Source organism: Sminthopsis crassicaudata, chromosome 4, assembly GCF_048593235.1.
Source record: "Sminthopsis crassicaudata isolate SCR6 chromosome 4, ASM4859323v1, whole genome shotgun sequence".
NCBI lineage: Eukaryota > Metazoa > Chordata > Mammalia > Dasyuromorphia > Dasyuridae > Sminthopsis > Sminthopsis crassicaudata.
Window position 1 is genome coordinate 9,703,209 of NC_133620.1, and position 23,426 is coordinate 9,726,634.

The 23,426-nt window shown below is 43.4% G+C and overlaps 1 protein-coding gene across 5 annotated transcripts in view; it reads right to left on the reverse strand.

Annotated features, from left to right (window-relative positions):
• Nucleotides 1–23,426, reverse strand: part of SGIP1 (SH3GL interacting endocytic adaptor 1) — a 280,603-nt gene that overhangs the window by 113,235 nt on the left and 143,942 nt on the right. For 4 of the 5 annotated variants that reach the window (XM_074265713.1, XM_074265712.1, XM_074265710.1 and 1 more), the window contains exons 4-8: nucleotides 22,116–22,179; nucleotides 12,522–12,546; nucleotides 8,926–8,997; nucleotides 5,482–5,538; nucleotides 358–412 (exon numbers count right to left, since the gene is read on the reverse strand). In XM_074265713.1, the coding sequence (XP_074121814.1) occupies nucleotides 358–412; nucleotides 5,482–5,538; nucleotides 8,926–8,997; nucleotides 12,522–12,546; nucleotides 22,116–22,179 (273 nt within the window). The remainder of the gene's footprint in view (nucleotides 1–357; nucleotides 413–5,481; nucleotides 5,539–8,925; nucleotides 8,998–12,521; nucleotides 12,547–22,115; nucleotides 22,180–23,426) is intronic. The other variant, XM_074265714.1, reaches the window with a different exon arrangement.

The window sequence follows — 23,426 nt, forward strand, 5'->3', positions numbered from 1 at the left end:
ACTGGGCTGGAGTCTAGGAAGCTTGCCTGGAGGCGGAGGGTACAGGGAGGCCCCCCGGGAGCTCTTCCCGACAGTCACCAACAATCTGCCTCTAGCACAAGATGTGAGATCCCCACAATGGGTTCACCCCACTCTTTCCCTCTCTAGAACAAGGCACATGGCTCCTAGCGAGTGGTGAACTGCCCTCCCTGGTAGCAAGTTCCCCAGGATGTCCCGTCCTCCAGTGGGAGCCTTCCTCCACCTCCCACCATGCTCTGGGACGGGGCTAAGCCTTGGTACTCTAGGGGAGGCACCTTGGGACCAGCCTAGCCCAGCCCCTAATTTACTGGACGAGGACTAAAATGAGGGCAAGGATATAGCCGGGTTCTTCTGGTCTGATGCTGTAGCCTTCTTCATCCAGCTCAGGAGAGTTCTGCAAAATACAAAGACGGACCAGGTAAAAATGGCGGCCGCTGAGCCCTCCTGCTTGCACCCTCTCATCCCTCACGGCCATGAGCTAAGGTCCCAAGCCCATGTAACGGGGCAGGAGGAGGCCAGTGGCAGCGGGAAGCACACTGACCCTGAAACAGCGTGGTGGAGTTCATAAATAACACCGAACCTGTCTGGGGAAAACGAGGATCCGAAGACCTCTTCTGACACTCATCCGGGGAGACCCTGGGCTTCTTCATTTGTACTGCCCAGAACACCGGGGTCCCAGCCAGGGCTTTTGTACGGTTCAAATGAGCCAATCTAAGAGTTAGCCCAAGTCCCAGCAGCTCCTGAAGACTTCCCTCAACATCCTCGCTGTGGGTTTCCAGCAATTACCTTGTTCGATTCCATGTACGTTTTGTCGTGTCCCTATGTATGTTTATATATTGTATGTAGATCTATGCATGTGTATGAGCGGCTAGATGGCACTCAGTGCATAGAGCAGTACATAGTCAGCAGGATCTGAGTTCAAATTTTACTTCAGATGCTTACTAGCTATGTGACTCTAGCACCCTCTTGCCTCAGTTTCCCCAGGTGTAGAATGAGCTGGAGAAGGAAATGGAAAACCACTCTAGAATCTTTGCCAAGAGAAGCCCAAATGGGGTCACCAGAAGCTGGACACAACGGAACAACAACAATGCATGCGTGTGTATACACACGAGTATGTACACATCCATGAAAGTGGGACTTTGGGAGGGCAGGACTTCAGCCCTGTGGAGTTTCCAGCACTAAATCTCTGATGAGATCCTCCTTTCCCCGCTGTCCCCACTCTGCTTCAAGATGAGTGGGTAAGTCCAACAAGTTAGGCTGGGAATTCTTGTTCTGGTACAACTGAGGCTAGAAGGATGCTGACCTCTGAGATAATTTGGGTAAATGAGTTTCTTGGGATACCCAAGAATCTGAGCAAGCACATGAATGTCACAGACTTCTAAAGCTGGTAGAGACCTAAGCACTCCTCTGGAGCTCTTTTTTCAGATGAAAAAATTCAGTTTTAGGAAATTTAAGTCACTAAAGCAAAAATTATTAGTGACAGGATTGGGACTCAACATCAGGTTCTCTGACTCCCAGGGCTTTTTTTTTTGTGCTGAGTGGGGTTAAGTGACTTGTCCAGGGTCACACAGCCAGGAAGTGTTAAGTGTCTGAGGCCAGATTTAAACTCAGGTGCTTCTAACTTCAGGACTGGTGCTCTATCCACTGCACCACCCAACTGCTCCCAGGGCTTTTCTTTATATTTAGCATGGATGTTCTTCACATTTTAAAAAGGAAAGTTGGGGGACAAATTCAGAATAGTAGTGTTTGAGATGGGTCAAAGCAAGACATGGACTGATCCTTCCTTCCCTCTGCTGACCAGCCACCTTTCCGAGTCAGGTGTAGACAAAATTCTGAACCTGATTGAGCTACTCATCAGGTATGCATGTACCAAGTAGTAGAAAAAAAAGGAGGAAGAAAAAGTGGAAAAGGAGGAGAAGAAAGGAGGGAAGAAAGAGGAAGGAAAAAGGAGAGAAAATGAGGGAGAATAGGGAAGAGAAGGAGAAAGAAAAAGGAAGGAAAAAAGAAGAGAATAGGAAGAGGGGAAGGAGGAGAAAGAGAAAGGAGAAAGGGAAGAGGGAGAATGATGAAGAAGAGGAAGGAGGAGAGAGAAGAAGGGGAAAAGAGAGGGAAGGAGATGAAAAGAGGGAGGAGAGTGGAGGAGGAAAAAGGAGAAGGAAAGGAAGAGGAACGCGGAGGTAAGGGAGAGAGAAGAAGGGAAAGGAGAGAAAGAGAAAGGGAAGAGGGAAGAGGGAGAAGAGAAGAAGGGAAGGAGGAAGAGAAGGGCTGACAATTTCTTGGCTTTCATCCTTTGCCAGTAACCTGCACTGTGGCAAAGGCCACGAGGAAGAACATGAGGCTTAATTCTTTACCTGGCAGCAGATCCATTGGCAATCTGCAGCTCAACATTTCTCCCCACTTAGCTTTTCAATATTTATGCAATAATTTATTGAGAATAAAATCCCCTTATTACTTAGGCTAATTGGTGTTTAATGCATAATTGGAGCAGGAAAGTTCTCTGAAAGCTGATTAGCATTTGGGACTAAATGCATTTCAGAGAAAAACTGTGTTTCATTGGGGCATTTGGCTGGTAACAAAGTACAGAAGACGGGGAGTTGTTTTGGTTAGAGGGAAAAACACATGCAGAGTGGGGTAAACAATTCAGGATAATAGCATCACAGGTCTATCTGCAGGAACTTTGGAGGGTCATCTCATTGAAGCCCCTTAATTTTACCGATAAGGAAATGGAGGTTCAGTTAAGTGCCATAACTTCCCCAAAGTCACGCAGGAAGTCAATGTCTAAAGCCAGGATTCCAACATTCTTTGCCACATTTCTCATTCTAATTCATGTCCTTACTCTTGCCTTATTAACACAATAACGAGAGGAATATCAAAGTAAATTCTTGGTGAAACAAAACCAAGTGGAAAAGTCTGTGCACCCTGTGTGCTCCAATATCACGTTTTTGCTTTTTACTGTTGAGTAAAACTGAACACAAATAGGTCCATCTTAGAACCAAGGGGATTCGGTCACTCTGGTACACAATAGGTACATTTTTCAGTTACTCTGGTAAACAGCAGGTACTTAATAAATGTTGACTCACTGTCAGGCATAGTCTGAGAGAGGAGACTTGATGACAAAGGGCTAAAATTCCATTGAGCAGTTTAATATATACTTATTAAGCATCTACTTTATAATAATAATGATAGCTAATATTTATACAGAACTGAAGAAGTACTAGATTTTATGCTAAGCACGTCATCGATATCATCCTATCAGATCTTCAGGATGCCCCTGGGAGGGAGATACTCTCGTTATCTTCATTTCACAGATGAGGAAATGATCAGGTAAAGATTTAATCACTTGCCCAGGGTCAGGCATCTTTGAACTCAGGCTTGGGGGGCGTCTATCCATAGCCTCAAAGAACTACATAAGGGATAGAAAGGCAAAAGCCAAAGTTTCAGGCAATGAGCCTGTGTTTCGCTGGGGATGATAAAGTATCAACATGGAGAAAGAAACACAAAATACATGTGTGATGGTAGAGTAATTTCAATAAAAAGGGCTCTAATGGAGGGGAGTATAAAAGAAGGTGCCAGGAGGTGATGCTGGAGGTAAGAAGTGACAATGCACCTGCCGGAAAGCACAAAGGAATTCAGGCAGAATGAGGTCAGATGCATTTGGAAGTCACAGTGACCCTTTTCAGGAAAAGGCAAAGTGGGGACAGGATAAAATATGATGGGATAACTACTTGCTTGTGATTAAGGAAGGCCTGTTAAAAAGCACTTATCGTCCAAGGGAGGTGAACCGTGAAAAGGACTTGATGGTCTCTAAGGTCCTGAGCTCAATGAGACAGTTTCTAAGGACACATAACCTGGGGTGTATCTAGTTAGAAAAGAAAAATAAAACCAGCTCTGGCTCCTTTTTGTTTCACTTATAGGAGCGTTTATTAAGTGACTTAGTGAGGGGTATGACCAGGGAGGGGCAGTGAGGGAGGTGGCCGGGGAGAACGGCAGTGAGGGACTATGGGAGTAAGGGGCAGTGAGAGATATGACCAGGGAGGGACAATGGGGGATGTGGCTGGGGAGGGACAATGGGGGATATGGCTGGGGAGGGACAATGGGGGATGCAGTGATGGGGCTGGATTTAATCATTGAATCTGGGCTTATTAGCTGCATATTCTTTTTCACGTCCAAGGGCCTCAGTTTTTTAATCTGTAAATGAAGAAGTTGGTCAAGGTGACCTTGGGTTCTCTCCTAGTTTTAAATCCAGGGACCTGTGATGCTCCCAGAGCTCCTCCAGCTTTATATCTGTCATCTGTGGAATCAGTTCCATCCTATCCCTGCACATTCCTGAGCCTCAGTGACCTCATTTGTAAAAAAGAGCTGATAACTGGCCATGACTTCTCTCCCAGGGTTGTCTCATGGAGCCGTGGTGAAGATCCAGTGAATGACAGCATCTAATAAATTTTGAAGTTCTATACAAAAGTCAGTTATTCTTCTCTGAAAGACCTGAGAAGGCCCAGAAAAAAGAGGTGAGCAGAGAACCTTGGACTCCTTTTGAACCTGCGGAGTTGACCATGCTGGTCAACTCTAAAGTTGGATGAACAGGAAAATCGGACATTGGCGTGTACCTTGAGAGTCTGCAAAGCACGTTTCACAAAGTCACATATCTTGTAACTAGTTACTAAAGCTTTTTTTTACAGATGAGGAAACTGAGGTTCTGAGACTTATCCATGTGACTTACCCAAGAGTTGTACAGCAAGCTATCCATTGTGGTGGATAAAGCCAGCTCCAGTAAGTATGAGGTGGTTTATAAGAATTATTAATGGATGGCTAAGTAGAGGAGACAACATGTGCTTGGAGGTGGGCTAATCCTATCTGGCTTTAAATCCCACCTTAGGCACTTAGTAGATGTGTGGCTTTGGACAAGTCACTAAACCTCACAGAGCCTCAGTTTCCTCATCTGTAAAATGAAGATGGTAGACTTGGTGACATCCAAGATCCCTTGTGACTGAATATCTCTGAACCCATAACTGTAGATTAATTAACTTATGTGATACCTTGAAATTTTCAAAGTGTCACATAACCCACGTGTGGAATAACCCTCAGTTGCCTTCTCTGCAAATGATGGGAGTTGGGCCAGGTGATCTCTCCCGAGGTCTTCCACATTATATTTTCTACGGCTTTCATTTGCCTTCATTCTAACAAGTTCTGTGCATCTGCCATTTTGAAAATGAGAAAATGGATCCCAGGAAAGGCAAAGTGAATTGTCTTCAGTCGTCCAGCCGGTTATTAGTAGTCAGCCTTGAGCTTCGCTTCTCACAGACCTCAGATAATGGGGCCGCCCCTGTGCCAGAGGACCAGGCCAGACTCCTCCAGGCGGGACAGATAGGATTTCATTAATACCTGAACCCAAATGCCAGTCTACAAAAGCCGCTCTCCTGGGCAATCTCTCTGTAACAAGAGAATTACCCTTTGGATACTCACATATCTTTCCCAGTCAATCTCTGCATAAAATCCATTTGGGGCGCCATTGCTTTTCTTCTGTAATAAATGGGGAAAATGGTGTTAGAAGAAATGCGCTTGAAAGGGAAATGGCGACAGACAACACAAGTCTCATCTGCTCTTGGCATGAATTATCAAAAGCTAGCACGGGAAAGACAGATTCAGGAGATGTTGACCGGGGAATCACGTAGAACTGAATGGCGAGGTCAGCTGACCATGACACTGAATCATGGGAGGCTAACAATGGTAGGGTTTTTTTTTTAAATGCTCCATTCTCAGAAGGTCTGGGGAATTCTGTCAATAGGAGGGCTACTCAGGGACTCCTGTGCAATCGGGATTTAAGTGGGCTCAGATGAGTGGCTCCTAGAATTAGAATCTAACATTCTAAATACACTAGTGGCTCACAAGGATCTATTTATTTTTCAAAATGGGAGTTCAACTTGTTTTTGCAGTGAATTATCCACTTAATTTTAATTTATTATCCATTAATTTTGACCTTTCGACTTTTTCACTATTGATCTGAATCTCTGTCAAAGATTAAGAGAAGAAAGAGTAATAACTAGCGCTTATTATCAAACACTTCTGTGCACTTTGCAGTACACTAGTTCAGATATCCCATTCTGTTGCTTTTGAGTAGCTCTTGTATAGGCTGGAGGAGGAGTAACTCTGATTACTTTCATCGTGTCCCTTTCTTGCACTGATGTGCTGGCTATCAGGACTAGGAAAGTCTTGGAGTTTTTCCCTGCTCTTCCCAGGTAACCCTTACAGACAGAGAAGACTCACTCAGACACGAGAGGGAAGGTATCGGAATGGAAGAAGTAAGCTTCCCTATTTCCCGTGAGAGCATCACACAGGCACGAAAGGAGGAGGACGTCCACCAAGGGAGCCACGTTCTTGGACACAGAGCAATAATAGGCCCCCTGAGCCAAGCTGGGAAGTGGGAGAACCAAGGTTTGAGGCTCAGCCCTTGGACTTTGCACTCATTAAACAAAAGCCACTCAACCTCTTGGGGATAACAAAATGTGCAGCTGTCTAGAACCTGTCTATGGGACCACTGGTTAGAGACCCACTACCATACCCAAGAGTACAAATAGAACCTAATGGGGTATGAGGTCATTGGATTAAAGCAGGGGGTCTCAAACTACAGCCTGTGGGCCAGATGTGGCTGCTGAGGATGTTTATGTGGCCCACCGGGTTATGGCAAATGGGCTGAGGGGCGGAGACAGAGTATGAGTTTTTGTTTTTACTATAGTCCGGCCTCCAACAGTCTGAGGGACAGTGAACTGGCCCCCTCTTTAAAAAGTTTGAGGACCACTGGATTAAAAGATAATAAAATGAGCAGATCTGAATGGGGACTCAGAAGCTAGTCTCCATAATGTACAACTGAGTCAAAGTGAGGTGGAATGAATTGTCTAAGATCCCACAAGAAGTGGAAGAGATGGGATTTGAATCCAGCTCCTTTCAATCTAAATCCAGCATACTATGTTTCCTGACATCCGGATCTGCCAGATTTGCTGAATCCCAGACATCCCATATAAATAAAGTAAAATATTCTCAGTCGGAAAAATTTGGAAATATCCTCGGAAAAATTTGGAAAATTCCGATCTGGCTCCGGAGAACTTTTGGCCAGACACATGGTTCCACCCTCAAGAGTGACTGGGAGATAGACTGCGTCTGTCCAGCCTGCCTTCCTCTGAAGCGACCGTGGAGTTCCTGAGTGCTTCTTGGGGAACCAAGGTGAAACCTGGGGCCACTGGGAAGTTTGCTTCAGGGATAACTCATCCCCTTTCCGAACTCAACCTGGCTCCCATTTGGGGATCACAGTCAATAGCAGATTCGCCCTTCTGCCGGCAAGCCCAGATTCTTATCAGCAGCCATAGGGCTTGATTCGATCAGGTCTAGGCTAACTGAAACATTTTGCAGTTTCCATGGAAACCAACAAAGAGGTTGAGGAACAAAACCCAATAAAAGGAAAGGGTTTGGGGCAAAAATAGAACTAATTAAAAACAAACATGAGACACAAACAAGCAGCCACAAAAAAAAAACAATTAAATTATGCAACATGTGTTCACTACACACCCATGTACACACACACACACACACACACACACACAGAATGCTTTGCTGGAAGAATTGACAGCTTGTTTTCATAATTCTGGTGACTTCCCATAAAAAGGCTCTAATTTGCAGTAACAAAAACCAGCCAGCGAGGGACAGCACTAGTGCTTGGGTAGGGCCCTATTCCCAGGGTAAAACCCGAGAAAAATCAAGCTCTTGCTTTGGCTCCCTTTGTGCTCTGCAGGTGAAGGAAGCCACTAAGGAAATGACACAGTGCATTGGTTTCAAAAGTGGGTCTTGCAGAATTATGGGAAGGGATCATGGAAATAAAAGATGGAGAAAGGAAGGACCTAAGTTTGGGGAAAGGATGGTAGGAAACTCTTAAGACTGCTGTGTTCACAGGGAAAGAAGTGCTCTTCCCAGAGTTTGCAAATGGCCAAAGGGGGAAATCTAACACAAATGTTAGCATTTTAACATTGGGAGGAACATGGGCCTCCCAAAATACCCAGCCCCAACAGGAACTGTCTTCTGTGCTTCCTGTGGAAAGCTTAGAGATTAATCAGTTTTTTCTAGGGATCTCAAAGCACTTTCCAAATTTGACCATTTCTCCCATTGGACTGGGGTTCTACTCAGATGAGATGAATAGGAATCTGACAAAAGTTTAACTAACGTTGCTGAGGATAGCTTTCTTGTCCACTATTCAGGGAAAGCTCACTATTTTTGTGTTTATATGGTGCTTTACAAGTTGTAAAATTTTTAAAAATATATGTTATCTCACTCAATGTTCACAACAACTACTTTGGGAGAGAAGTGCTATTATTATCCCCATTTTGAAGATGGGGAAACTGAGTCTGAGAGAGTGATACTGAGTTGCCCAGCATTGCACAGCTAGTGAGTGGTTGAGGCTGGATCTCACTTCTTCCTGATGACAAATCTAGCCCTCTTTCACCACACCCCTGAGCTGCTTTAGGTTCAGGATGCACTGATAATCTAAAAAAGGTTGCTTTAGAATCACGTTAACTCTAGTTTGCCTTTGTAGGATATTATTTCCAATAGGACTAAAGATTTGTTTTTATGTGTCATATTTAAGTTGTTTTTATCATCCTTCATCCAGAGCACCCCAGAGAGCCAAAATGCTTATGCTTAACCCTTAGAAAAATGTCCTGGGATTTGTGGGTAGGTAGGCAGGATGGGCAGGGGGCAGGCTAAGAGTTGACCCTTCGTTGCTTTATCAACGGCCAGTTTAGACACATCTAGAAAAGATTCCCATCAAATAGAATTCGTTTTTTCATGAGTTTCCCAGCCTAGGTTTTTACTCACTGTTTCTACAACCCCTTGGAAACTTGAGACTAAAATCTGATTCCTTACCGATACTTTTTTTCCTCCTTCGCGTGCGTACTCTGCTTTGCTATTGTAGGGTGGTTCATGTGGGCTGGGATGCTGGAATCGATTGGTTTGACGTAGAAAAAAGTTGTTAAAATATCTGCTTGTTCTTTTAGACACATATTAAGAATTACATGGAGTTGGCAAACATGGTATAGAAGGAAAAACAAAAGAGCTAGATCGAATGTTAGGGCCCGCCCATCTCGGCAGGACTCCCTGCAGCCAAAAGGGGACCTGGGGGCCGTAACAAGGCTCTATTCAGCAGACATGCAATGGGGGAGGAAGGAAAAGGAGGAGGAGGAAAAGGAAGAGGAGAAAGAGAAGGGAGGAGGAGGAAAAAAAGGGAGGGAGGGTGGAGGAAGAGGAAGAGGAGGAGGGAAAATGAAGGAGGGAGAAGGAGAAGGAGAAAAAGGAAGAGGTAGGAGGAGGAAAAGGAAGAGGAAGAGGAGGAGAAGGAAACACATCTACTTTTCAGGGAGGATCTGATTCTTTATCTACCAGCATTTAACTGACAAACAGACACAAAGGCACACCAAAAGAGACGACTTTATCAAACATGACATTTCTCTGGTACGGGAAAGAGCACCTGATTGGTAGCCTCACAGCAGACTCCCCTCTGCCCTTTTCTCCTCACTCCTATCTCCTTTCTGACTGCTGATGGACCACCAGCTAGAAGGAGGGAACTCAGCAATTCAAACCCCATTGGCAGATCTGATCTCCCTCCAGGGGAGGTGTGATATCTCTCTGGCTAGTCTTGGGGGCAGCTGAAAATAGGAACCATTAGGAAAATGGACATTTGGTCCTATTCAAAGCAGACTTGGTCTTTGAGTTGGAGAGGGAATGGACCAAGACAGATGGTAGTGACAGCTGTAGATACACTCGCCAGTTGACAATAAGCCAAGCAGAGCCCTCGGTCATTCATGCAGTCTGACACCAAGGGGACTCTCTGGGGACTGAGCTTCTCCAGCATCCGGGCCAGAAATGGGCTTCTTTTTATGTCTTGATCTGGTAGGGATGGTTTTCTGAGTCAGAACAGTGATTCACTGTGATTACCCAACCAAGAAATAAGTCTACCTCTGCACCCATTTGCCTCTACATACAGACGGAAGAAACGTCTCTTAGAAAAAATGGCCATGTATACTCTGAATCCCTACTTCTGAATCCCTCAATTTCCATGGAAATGAGCCTGTGTTTCCAAAGTCTCTGAGCACAGTGCCAATTATGGTAGATTCTTAAAAGCTCCAAAAACCTGTAGCGTGAGGCTAGTAATTGCCTGGATGCTCCACTTACTTATACTTGAGAAGGCTGAGGAAAAGGTGCAGCGCTGAGGGATGCGTTTTTCAGAGACATTTAAGCCATCGGCTCAGGAAGAGGACATGGATCCCCCATTGCTAAGATCACACTTTTCCTAATGAAATAACCTATCACTAGTCTAAGACAGGATCCAGCTCAGAAACACACCGGCTTTTATTCATGTTGGAGAATTGATAGTTGAACCCTGATTTCTTGCGCCCATCTTCTGAGGCAGCCATGTAGTGACTAAATCACCAAACCACTGATGTGGCTACTCAGACGACTTGCGTCTTGATAGAAAGAAGCCTGAACTTAAATCAGCCGAACCCCGATAACAACCGAATTCAGAATAAACAACTCGGGTTTGGTACTGATTCAACTTTGACAAAATACCAGCTGCAAAAGCTGACTTCTGAAGCCTGCTGGTGATGGGAAAAGGGTGAGGGTGTGGAGGAGTGCATATGGGATGGGGGCGGGGGCAAGAAGAGAAAGAACCCATGGGGGTTTTGTCCTGTGATTTTAGCTAGCTAATCATTCCAAAAAGTTTGTCTGGAGAACTGAATTTTGTTTTATTTCTAGAGAAACCTTGTGAACCCAAACTTCTCTTGGTCTCAGATAAATCTAAGCACTTACTATATGCAAGGAACAATGAGACAGTCTCTATAATCAAACAGTCTATATATTTATATATATAGTCAAGGGGAAAAATTGAATTAATTTCCTTCTTCATTAAGAATCCAGACTGACTTTTCTTAGGTAACAATTAAATTATTATTTAAAAACCCTGTTAGAATATGAGCTTCTTGAGAACTGGGACTGTTGTCACCCTCCTTCACATTTTCAGTGCCTGGCACACAGTAAGTGCTTAATAAATGCTTGTCCATTGATTTCTAACAAATCACTCTTGGGCATGAGGGATCTGGAAGGGAATAATGATCTTAATGTGATGTAGTCTTAGTCTTAGTCACTGATTGCTTGATTGTATAGAAATCTGCCCCCGTTTAAACTAGCGGTCCCTCAAAAAGAAGAATATGCCCCCCAAATCACCCAGTCCTTAAATGTAAAGGAGTATGGTACTTTAGATAGGAGGAAAAAAGGGCCAAGCTGGGAGAAGCAAGAGAAAGCTGTCAGCCCTGAAGCAGCAGGAGAAGAAGCCAGAGGAAATGAAACAGAGCCTTGCAAAGGACAGAACGCAGGGGAGGCGAGAGGACCCGCGAAACTCCAGACAGAGAAACAGGGAGAAGACACAGAGAGAGAGAGGTAGAGAGTACCTGAAACAGAGTTAAGGAGAGGGCTCTGAGCCAGAAGCAAGGGCTGAGGAGAAGTTGGGTCTTCTGGGTCTTTTTTTTCCCCTGCTGAATAGAGCCTTGATTACAGTGTTACCCAATGTCGAGTAGTTGCAATTTTGTTTCTTAACAGTTCATGGCAAGACCAACACTAATGCAAAGGGCTAAGCATCTCATGTCATGTGGTGGGGAAAATTCCTGCCAAAGCTGTAATCAACACCTCCACACGGGTACCATTTTTGAAAAAGAGCCTTTATGACTTTTTAAACATTTCTTTAAACTCTCAGGCTTATTTTAGCTCCCACTCTCAAAGAACATTCTGCCTGATGTGGGTCCACTTCAGAACAGCTGTTCCTTTCAAAATGACTTCTGATTTAGATTGCATTCATTTTGGAAGAAGGCACTTAAGTGCAACTCAAAGCAAGTCCACACCTGTGTCCACAGACGCCTTTCCTGGCCTGAATTCTGGCTGCCAGGAAGGCCTGAGAGGTGTTTTTAAATCCAGGGGATAGCCATATTTTAGCCTTGAAGGCTGTCCATCAAGATACAAATGATTTCACAACCTTGCTCTGCTTTTGATTTTAACTTAGAAAGTAGATCCACATCTAGGCTCTCCACCTTGTGGGCTCTCAGATTCACCTGTGACCTCCATCGTTTGCAGAAAGTGTTCTTATACTTTAAGGTCTTTAGAGAATTCAGTATGAGAGAACTCACATTGGATGGTGAACATCCCCTGGATGACCTGCCCAGACTTTGGCCCTACATGCTCTTCCTCAGTTTCCTTCCTTACTACCTTCTGGGGCTTTTAGGTGAGGCTAATAAAGGCTATATTCCCTAACACTCACTTGGCCAGGAACATTGATGCAATTAACATATTAAAAATAGATATAATGTCTAATAATCTCTTAAAGGTATCATTATAGAAGAAAACAGGATTTATACTTTTAAAAAATGCAGCAAACATCCAAACACAGGCCTACTGAGAAGTTACTGAATACTTACGATTCCATCCCTATCTGGCGAGCCTCTGTAACAAAGAGAGAGTGACAGAAATTAGAAGAAGGAAATATTTTTGGCAGATTGAATAAAACGGAGACTTCTAAACTGGATGGATTTCTGTTTGTTTGTCACTCCCATCAGGCCACTGAGGAGAAATCATCAAGAGGAGTCTTGGATTTAGAGCTGGTTGGAATCTCAGACATCTTCTGGTCCCCAACCCCCTTCATCAACTGGAAAATGGGGCCCAGAGGGGAAGGGGAAGTCCAAAGGAACTTGAAATGTGTCTCTGGAAAGGGGCCTGGAGGTCACTGGTTCCAACCTGTCATTTTACAAATGAGGAATCTTTTTTGTTCTCTCTCTTTCATTCTCTCTCTCTCTCTTTCTCTCTCTCTCTCTCTCTCTCTCTCTCTCTCTCTCTCTCTCTCTCTGTCTCTCTCTCTCTCTGTCTCTCTCTGTCTCTCTGTCTCTCTGTCTCTGTCTCTCTCTCTCACAGTAATAGCTAATGATTATATAGCATTGTCCATATGTTACATCTCATTTTATCCTCCCAATTCTATAACAGGTGCTATTATTATCCCCTTTCTACAGATGTGAAAACCAAAGCCAAGAGAAGTTAAGCAATTTTCTTGGGGTCACACAGGAAGTGCCTGGGGTATTATTTAAACTCAAGCCTTCCTAACTGTTGTCTAATACTCTATCCTCTGCACCATGTAGTCATCTTCCCATCCAACTTCTCCCCACACTACCCCACTCCCTTATCTTTCCCACAACACTGCTCACCTCAACCTGCACTAATCCCTCATGTGACTCCAAGGTATTTTGTGGTCAGTTCCACCTCCCAATTTTAGATTCCAAATATCCCTGCTCTTAGCAGTAGCTACAATTCTTCAGCGATGTTCTTTTCTCATGGCTTCTTATTCCTCCATTGCAGCCATCTCTTTGCTGAATGTCTTGCATGGAAGCTGCAGGATTATTTAGGCTAACTCTAAATTCAAAGCAGTTTGGTCCAGACTGGTGCTATTAAAAACCTTCCTAAAATGAAGCAATGCAAACAGATAGTCTCCATCTCGCCTTTTTCCCTGTAAATGAATAATGCTATAATTATCCTTTCCCAAGTGGCAAATTCAATATGGCGACCTTACCCAGGGACTGTCCTCATTTCAAACAAAGAAAGCATACTTTTAATGAGGTTTTAAAAAGAAATCCTCTCTTAGACCATGCATTCAGACTTCAGTAAAACATATGGTGACCTTAAGCAGAACAAAGGGAAAAAAGTCTTTGGAACCCCAGTTACCAGGTCACATTCTTCTACCGCCTAGCCATGTAGCCTCTGAAAATCAAGGCATCAAAAGACATATTCTAATCATTTACCAGGTACCTGGAACTACACACGGCCAAGGGAGAAAGGGAAACCATCTGTTCTGTGAAGAGGATTATGCTCACAAGGGACGACAACATAGAATTCCCGATATTCTGTCTAGGAATTCAGATTCATGGCCTTGGGAGTGGTACAGTGAAGAAAGCTGTGGGTCTGGAGTCAGGAAGACCTGAATTCAAATGCAACCCAACCACTTACTACGTGTGGTGCCCTGTCTGCCTCAATTTTCTCATCTGTAAAATGAGTGTAAAATAGCATCTCTCTCCCAGGACTGTTGTGAGGATTAAATGAGATAAAAATTGTAAAGTTGCTTAGCATAGTGCTTGGTATAGAAATGTTAACTATTATTATTTTATCCATATCCTTATTCCCATTTACTCTATTCAAGGAGTCACTATATCTCATTTTGGGTTCTATCACGTCTCTCCCAAATGGCCTACCTACAAGGCCCAGACGGTGAACTGCAAAGCTTCTTTATTGGCGTCCCTGACTCAAGACTATTCTCTGTGGTCTGTTCTTCACATAGCTACCGATGTGATTTCCTTCAGACATGGCGGGACCATTTCTCTCTCCTACTCTATAAATTCCAGTGGTTTTTACTAAAAAATATAAACTTCTCAACTCAGTTCCTGGCTCCCTTTTTAGAAGGGAATAATGTGCAAGATGCTTTCTAGACATTTCTGGTCAGAGTGAAACCATCCATTCCATGGATGAGATTATGCCCATAAGGGACAACAATATAGACTTCCCGATATTTTGTCTAGGAATCATTTGGTCACTCAGGTTTATGGCCTTGGGAGAATTAAGTAATAGAGTGGAGGCAGGAAGATCTGAGTTCAAATGCAGCCTCAGCCACTTACTAGCTGTGGTACCCTGTCTGCCTCAGTTTTCTCAAATATAAAATGATTTGATTCTATGTATCATTCTGACCCACTTTCTGCTCCTTCAGCGTGAAAATTTATTTCCCACCTTTGAGCCTTTGTGCTTACTCTTCCCCAGGTCCGGAATGTTTTCACCCTTTACCTTCTCCTGCCGCTCTCTTGCCAGGCTTAACCCAAATTTCCTATTCTACATGAACCTCCAGGTTGCTGGTATCTTCCTTTACGGGGTTGTATCATGTAAGCTTTACATGCTCCTGGGCATACTTATATCTATTATGTCTTTTGCATACATGCATTTACATACATGTTGTCTTCCCTTTGGGAAGGAAGCTCCTTGAAGGCAGGGGCCATTGTTGTTTTGGCCTTTGTATTTCTAGCACCTAGGACAGCTCAATAAATGCTGACTTGATAGATTGACTGATAAATGTACGTGCAAAATAAATATAACTTTTTTTTTTCCTGATGCAATTGGGGTTAAGTGACTTGTCCAGGGTCCCACAGCTAGGAAGTATTAAGTGTCTGAGATCAGATTTGAACTCAAGTCCTCCCTACTTCAGGGTTGTTCTCTACCCACTATGCCACCTAACTGCCCCAATAAATATAATTTTGAAGGAATAGATATGATCCACTTTAGCAGATGATACAGAAGGGTTTCATTCTGGCACTTGAACTGGGCTTTGAAAAACAATTTAAGAAGCAAAGTCAAAGAGGGAGTGAGTGCATTCTAGGCACAGAAGACATACGAAGGCATGGAGATGGGATTTGGATTGGGTATGAGGAATACCAAGGATGTCAGTTGGCCGGACTATAAAGAGTGTGAATGTAAATGATGTGTGATAATGCTAGAAGACTGGGTAGAAGCCAGGTTGAGGAAGGATTTAAATGCCAAAGAGTTTGTAGTTCATCCTAGAAATAATAGGGAGCCACTGGAATTTGGTGATAATGGGATAACATGGTCAGATGTGCCTTAGGAAAACCATCAGGAGCTGTTTGGAGGATGGATGGGAAAGTGGGGAGACTTGGGGCTATAGAATGATTAGGAGACTGCTACCATACAAAGACCATCTTCCAAGAGGAAGAAACCCTGGCAGTGTACCTCACAGGGAAGTGAGAGGGAAGACACAGCCTGGCAAAGGCAGAGAGGTGGGAAATCTGATGAAATTTACAGAGGAGGCCGTTTGGATGCAGTGCAAAGTACACAAAAAGGAACAGTAGGTAAGCAGACTGCAAAGGTAGGCTGAAGTCTCTGGGCCTGTTTCCTCATCAATGTGAGGAGAAGGATGAACTAGAAGGTTTTTTTTGTATCACTTGCATAGCCTCCAGCTTTCTAATATTTTCTCACTTACTTTTAACTAGGGATGAGCATCTTTACTTTATGATATTTTATTCCATAACTCTAGGGGATGAAAAGTAGCCAAAAAAAGAGAAAGAAAATAGAAGAGAGGAAGTGTCTTGGCCAGTAACACAGTCCTTCTGGAACTGAAATTCATGTGGTATCATGAAACATTAAATCCTCAAGAAGGTGCAAGATTTGTGCTCCTGGTGAAAATGCCGTGACAATGGGACTGGGATCAGGAAGAGGGACCCTCCATTTTCATCCTATTTCAATCCCCTTTTGATGAACCCAAAGTGAGAGGAGCTGACCTCGCATGCCTTTTCCCGGGGAGGAACACAAATCTTTCCACTTCTTGGGAATTTATGTAATTCAATGTCACACTAGAGTGAGCAGAGATGAGTCCTGGAGTGGAAGAAGCAGAGGAAGGATTCAAGAAATGGTGATCTTGATGGTGCACAGAGAGCACGGCTGTGGGTTTGAGGAAAAGAGAGGAAGAGAGAAGCCGCCCAATTTTCTAAGTATTCTGTCCCTCTCTCTGTATGTCTCTCTTCTCTCCCTCTCCTTCTCTCCCTCACCCTTATTTTTTCTTTCTTCCTGTCTCTCTTTCTGTATGTGTCTGTCTCTATCTTTTATGACTATGCGAAAGATTTTAAGCGCTTTCCTTTATTGTAAAGTCTATAATCCTGAAACTGAACCTGATCTTGGGTAGGATGGGAGGAACAAAATGATTGTTAAATCATTGAATGTCAGAATCAGAAGGGACCTGGCAGAGGGACTGGCCCAAAGTCACTCACAGCAAGCTGGAGAGAGGTCTGGCCTTAAGCTCCATATTCTACATGCTGCCTCTGCTCTTGGATCCAAGCCCTATGTCTACTTCTCAACTCTCACAGCCACTGATTTTCCTTTTAGTATATTCTTAGCATGTGTTAGTCTCCCACCTCTAGGCCTTTGCCTAGGCTATCAATCGTGTCTAAATGTACTTTCTTGCTTTAAATCTCCTAGTTTCCTTCAAAATTTAAATCAACTACTATCTCCTACATTGGGATATCTTTTTTTGTCCTCTCTCAGTCATTAAAACACTCTCCCTATCCCAAATTACTTTATAATGGCATTCTATAGACTTTTCTGTGCACATTATTTTGCCCAAACTAAAAATAAGCTCCTTGAGGACACAGACTATTTATCATTCTGTCTTTGTATCTTTAGAATGTGGTACATAATAATCAAGCATCAAATGCTTATAAATCTATGTCAGACAACGGGTTGGGTACTGAGTATACAGAGAGTATACAAAGGCAAACAATAAAGTTCATGCATTCAAGAAGTTTCCATTCTATTGAAAGAGACAACATGTAACAAATCTATCTATCTATCTATCTATCTATATCTATATCTATCTGTCTGTCTGTCTGCCTGTCTGTCTATCTGTCTATCTGTCTATCTATCTATCTATCTATCTATCTATCTATCTATCTATCTGCCTGTCTGTCTGTCTGCCTGTCTGTCTATCTGTCTATCTATCTATCTATCTATCTGTCTGTCTGTCTGTCTGTCTGCCTGTCTGTCTGTCTATCTATCTCTATCTATCTATCTATCTATCTATCTATCTATCTATCTATCTATTTATATAATGAGGGGATTGGCCAATACTCTTTGATGACTGGCCACAGTTGGCCAATCAGGGGGTTTATTTAAGCCCCTGAATGCTTGATACCAGGCAGGCGTGTGACAAATGCTGTAAAGCCTAGGCCCCCATTACATATTCATAATCATACAAAATAATTTTGCTGGAGAGGAGCTAGCAGCTAGGGGAATCAAGGAAGGCTTCACGTAGCATGTGGTTGTAGAGCTATCCACTGCTCTACCTAGCTGCCATATTGGCTTTGCTCATGTGCTATGTGCTCATATACTTGACTTCCTTGAGGACAGAAACTTTTTTTTAATCTTTATTTTTCAAAGGCAAACGGGAATTCTAGGAGGCAGAGGAGGAGATGGAATGAGTTCTGGGCATAAAGGAGGGCCTTTGCAAAGGCATGGAGAGTAAAGATGGAGAATTATGTGTCAGTTTGGATGGTAGAGGATATGACTTATATTAGAATAATGTGTATTAGAGCCAGCCTGGTTGGCTGGCTTTGAACATCCATATCGGGTCGCGTGGTCTCTCTTTTCTAACTAAATCTCTGCCACCGTACTTATTCATCTTCTATTTTGAAATATTCACTTTCTTCTGCTGTTAAGAAGTTACCATTTCTTCTCAGCCTATACAAGTCCAACCTGGCTCGTTGCCCACTATCTCCCATTTATTTCTCATCCTTCCCACTCCCTCACTCAGCAGTCAGAAAGGTGACCAGACCAGGGGGCCCAGGTGTTAACAAGCCATTCCTCCTCAGTTAGCTTCCATGTGCTGGTCCTCCAGAGTGTTGCTTAGCAACCCAGTCACCATCACCACAGCCCTGAAGACAATATGAATCAGCAGTGGCAATGACCCACGCCGCACACTCCATCTCTACAAAGCACAATGGCTTTGATGGATGTAACCGGGCTTCGGAAAGCTCTAGGCTCTTGGGTCCCGCTTGTAAGGAGAACAATGGAACCTCCCACCAGTAGGCAGGAACTTGGGATAAATGAGGGAGGGATCATTGTCTTGTCTCTTAGACTGTCTCCTGAGATGTTTACATGTGTTCTCGGAATGAGGTATTTGTGTGATCCCACGCAAGCCATTTAAGCTGGAGGGGACTCATTTCCCTCCTCCATAAAAAGAGATGGGACAAGATGGTATCCTCTAAGGCAGGGGTTCTCAAACTAGGCCCACGGGCCAGATGCAGCCTGTTGAGTACATTTATGCGGCCCGCTGTGTTATGGCAAATGGGCTGAGGGGCGGAGGCAGAGTGTGAGTTTTTGTTTTTACTATAGTCCAGCCCCCAACAGTCTGAGGGACAGGGAACTGGCCCCCTATTTAAAAAGTTTGAGGCCCACTGCTCTAAGGTCTCTTCTCCATTCTAGCTCAATGCTGCTAAGAGCCTAGGGTCTTCTGAAATAGAAATTAGGCAAGAGGGGTCCCATCGTCATAATCTGAGAGGTCAATGGATATCGAGAGTAAAAGCATCCCAGGTCGTAATGGGATGGCCAAAAAGACTTGGAATCTGGTCAACTTGTGCCCAGAAGTGAATCGTCACGGTGAGACACTTGTCCCATGATCTGAGGCCTCTCCTTTGACAAGGCAGCCCCATTTACTTTGGGATATATCTCTCAGCTATAAAGTCTTTGCTGACATCAGTCCCAAATATGTCTCTCTGAAATGTAGTTCCTCGTTCTGGCCCCTTAGAGAATAACGCTGTTCTTTCTTCCATGTCACCAACTTTCAAATACTAGGAAATGGGTACATGCTGGGACCTAACTTGGTCCAGTCTTTACTCAGAGCACAGATCTCCTCCTTTGTCAGATGAGGACAGCCATCCAGCCTTGGTTTAGGAGTAATCACTGTTGTTCATGTTAAAATAGAACCAATTTGTACCAAAGTATAAAGTATAATCTGGTTGTGGGCGGAGGGAGGGAGGGAACAATGGTAAACCTGCAGCATACTCTTCTTCGTCCAGATCCTAGTGATCACACATTGTCGAGTGATCAAAAGAAGTCCAAAACTTAAAGCTAAAATAGACCTCAAAGGTCCTCATTTTACAGACGGGGAAACTGAGGTCCAGGGAAGGGAAGTCACATAGATCGCACAAGTGGCAGGACTGGGATTTGAACCCTGGCCGCCGACCTGACATTCTCTACTCTTTTTCTTTCTTTTTTTTTCTTTTTTTCTTTTCCTTAAGCCTAGTTGCTTCCTCTTAATGGCCTGGGTTGGGGATTCTACCTCCAGGATTGTGTGACCTAGCCTTTGTTTTCTCATCTATAAAATGGAGCTAATAATGTCTATATTGTCAGAGTTGTTAAGGAAACAGAGTTTCTTCACAGAGTTACGGAATTGTTGAGAAAAGTGACTCATATACTCTCTGGCATTTTGGAAATGGGAGAAATAGTGAAGATGATAATGGCAAAATATTGGACACATCCGAAGTGTGGCCAATCGATCAGTCTAGCTGAGTTACACGTCACATACAGTCGTATAAATCTGCTAATCATATATTAAATTGATTTTAATATCAATATATTAAATATTAATAATAATATATTAAATTACATAGCTATTACAACTTGGAGATAAGGACGGCAATCTTGAAAGCCAGACTAGTGAGTTTGGATTCCCTTTGGGCAATGGGGAGTCAATGAAGGTTGTTAGGGGTGGCTGGTAGCACAGTGGATAGAGCACTAGGCTTGAAGTCAAGAGGCCCTGAGTTCTAGTTTGGTTTTAAGACCCTTATTAGTTGTGACCTCTGTCTGCCTCAGTTTTCTTAACTGTAAAATGAGGATAATAATAACCTTCATTTCCCAGAATTGAGAATCAAAGGAAAAAGTATATGTAAAATGCTTTGGAAACCTTTATGTGCTATCTAAATGCTATCTATCATTAGTATTGTCGTTATTATTATTATTATCTTGGCTACTCTTACTAATTTCGCTTTATTTCTACCTATGACAAAAATAAGTTCTGTTTTCCCCCCTGGATCTCCTTTCAGAACCACTGACTAGGTGCCACTCTAAGATGGATCCAGAGCAGAACAGCAAACAGGGAGTCAGAGAGAGCACCCCTTCATCATGGTGAATTGCCTTTGAACCCCAAGTTTTAGGAGGAGTTGGAGTTTGCAGAAAAGTTGGGAAAGTAGTAAGGGATGGCAGAATCTTGAGGAAGGGGTGCAAAGATTACAGGATTCTAGGGGTGCTGGGCTAGAAAGAGTAGAGATCAGGGGCAGCAACCATGCAAGAGAAGCTAGCATCATTGGTAGAGATTGGTAGAAGGGTTCCAAAATGGAGAGACATTGTACTGCAGGTCAGTGAGAGACAGGAAGTTGCTCCTCAGATGTTGGTACCCTGGGACAAAGCCCCACTAACCCAGCCTTAGTTATGGCTCTGTCCTAAGAAGATGTGTAATTAGTGTAAATCATTAAATCATAGACTCATTGAAAATTCCTTTAAAAATGTGGTCCTTGAGGGTCTCCCTCATTGGCTCCCAGGTAAGTTTTTCAGAGCACGTATATATTGATTTCTTACGTTAGTGGGCATATATCTATTTTAGTAGAACCCAGATGCCCCATCTGCATTTCCTATCTTCTTCCTAATTCTGATTTATTGTTATTGTTATAATTCTTAGTTGTTTCTCTTAACAACAGCAAGTGTGGGAGACAGTCAGGAATAAGTGGGGCTGGAGGAGACCAACGGAAGACATTTAATCCATTTCTCTGGCTTCAGCTAGAGCTGTGTGTTAACTGACTGGGCACAAGACTGCTAATTCCATTATGGAAACCTTCCAGGGAATTCAATTCCACAGCCTCCATCAGGAGGCTGAAAAGACACACAGAGTAATGATCCTACCTGTTGGTCTTCCTTCCTAGGGATGGTTGTTATTCACATATTTTGAGGAAGGGAGATGATACAATGGGAGTATCATGGAATTTTTTCTTTGGTTTGTACCTATGATTTTGCCTATCCAGGGAACTCCCAGTGGGGAATCTCCCTCCCCCAAGGTACATAAGCAAAACAGCTTGCATCAACAACCTCCTGACTGCAGTTATGGAGAGAGTAGGGATCAAAAATGGGTCTTGAATTCAGGACAGCTTCTGAATCTGAAGCCAGATGTCCCTCCCTGCCTCCACATTGCCTCTCCTGAGCATCATGGGATCATGAATAATCCAACCATTTGTCAGTTTGGTAGGAGAACCAGAAAATGGCCATCCCTCACTAGAACTAAGACTAGATGGAGGCTACTCTTAACAGGATGTCAGTCCTAGAAAACCTGGCAGGGGTGCAGCTTCTCAAAGAAGTCATGACACACAACTGCCTATGGAGATGGGACTCTAAGGGGAGACCAACATTTCCAACAGCCCTTCTGAGGTACATACGTGGAATCAGTGTCCTTTTCTTTCTTCCGTATTCCAAAGGCCTTCCTTGTACGTTTTTTCAATCCTATGTAAAAATAAGAAAAAATACAGATCAACAATCCCCTTAGCATATTCCTTTTTCCAGGTGCAATACATTCCCTAGACTTATAGGCTTGAGGAACAAGCATGGTTAAATTTAGATAGTTTGTTCAAACAACAAACACACATTTATTAAGTTCCTACTATGTACCAGAAATCAGAAAACATGCTAGCACTGGGAATATATATATATGTGTGTGTGTGTGTGTGTGTGTGTGTGTGTGTGTTTTATATATATATGTATGTATATATATGTTAAACAGCCTTTACCTAGGAGAAATTTACATTTTATTGGGATAAGATGGACAGGGTGTGTGTGTGTGTGTGTGTGTGTGTGTGTGTGTGTGTGTGTGTGTGTGTATAAATACACATAAAAATCTTTTCTTCCAATAGGATGTAAGTTGCTTGTAGACAAAGGCCATCCCCAGGGTCTACTATGGTACCCAGTACTGAATGGATGTTTGCTGTAAATATTTTCCAAGGAAAGAAACCTGAAGTGCTCTTCAAGCCATTTCAAAAGTTGTTAGTGGGAAGAGCCAGGCCTGGCTCACTCCATGAATCTGTTTGGGTTTTCAGGTGATTTAAAGAAGGCTATCCCCCCAATCTCAGGGCACTACTGAGAGCAGGAGAGACTAAAGAGATTTTGGGTTCATGGAGAAGGGGTACCTGAACTGTGTATTGGAGAAAGACAAAGATTGCAAGTGAGAGAGAGAGAGAGAACAGGAGGAGGAAGGATGCTTTGGACAAGGGGTCAGCTGACCAGTGAAAAGACGGAGAGCCCCCTTACAAGGGAACAATAAGAAAACGCATCAATTGCAGCATAGAGTAAGAAATGGGAGAAGTAAGTCAGAAGGTAGACTGAGAAAGGCTTTATCTGCCAAGGGGAGAGCTGGTGTTGGATCTCAGAGTCCTTAGAGGAGAGGGAGGCTTGGGAAATGACATCAAAATCTTCGGTTTTACTCCCTTTGTCCACAGCTCCCTTTGTCCTCCATATTGTATTAACTGGGAATGTTCAGGGAGAAAGAAGAAGGTTTAGAAGTGAGGGACCCAGGTGGGGGAGGAGACACAAAAGTTTTTTGGAAGGAGTAACCACAGCTTGCAGATCCCATACTGAGCCCCACTCATTAGCAGTGGCAGGAAATGTCACCATTTGTTCAACTACGTTCTTTGAGATTACTATCACAAACAACTTTTGGGTAGTAAAATATTTAAATTAGCTTGATTTTCAGAAAC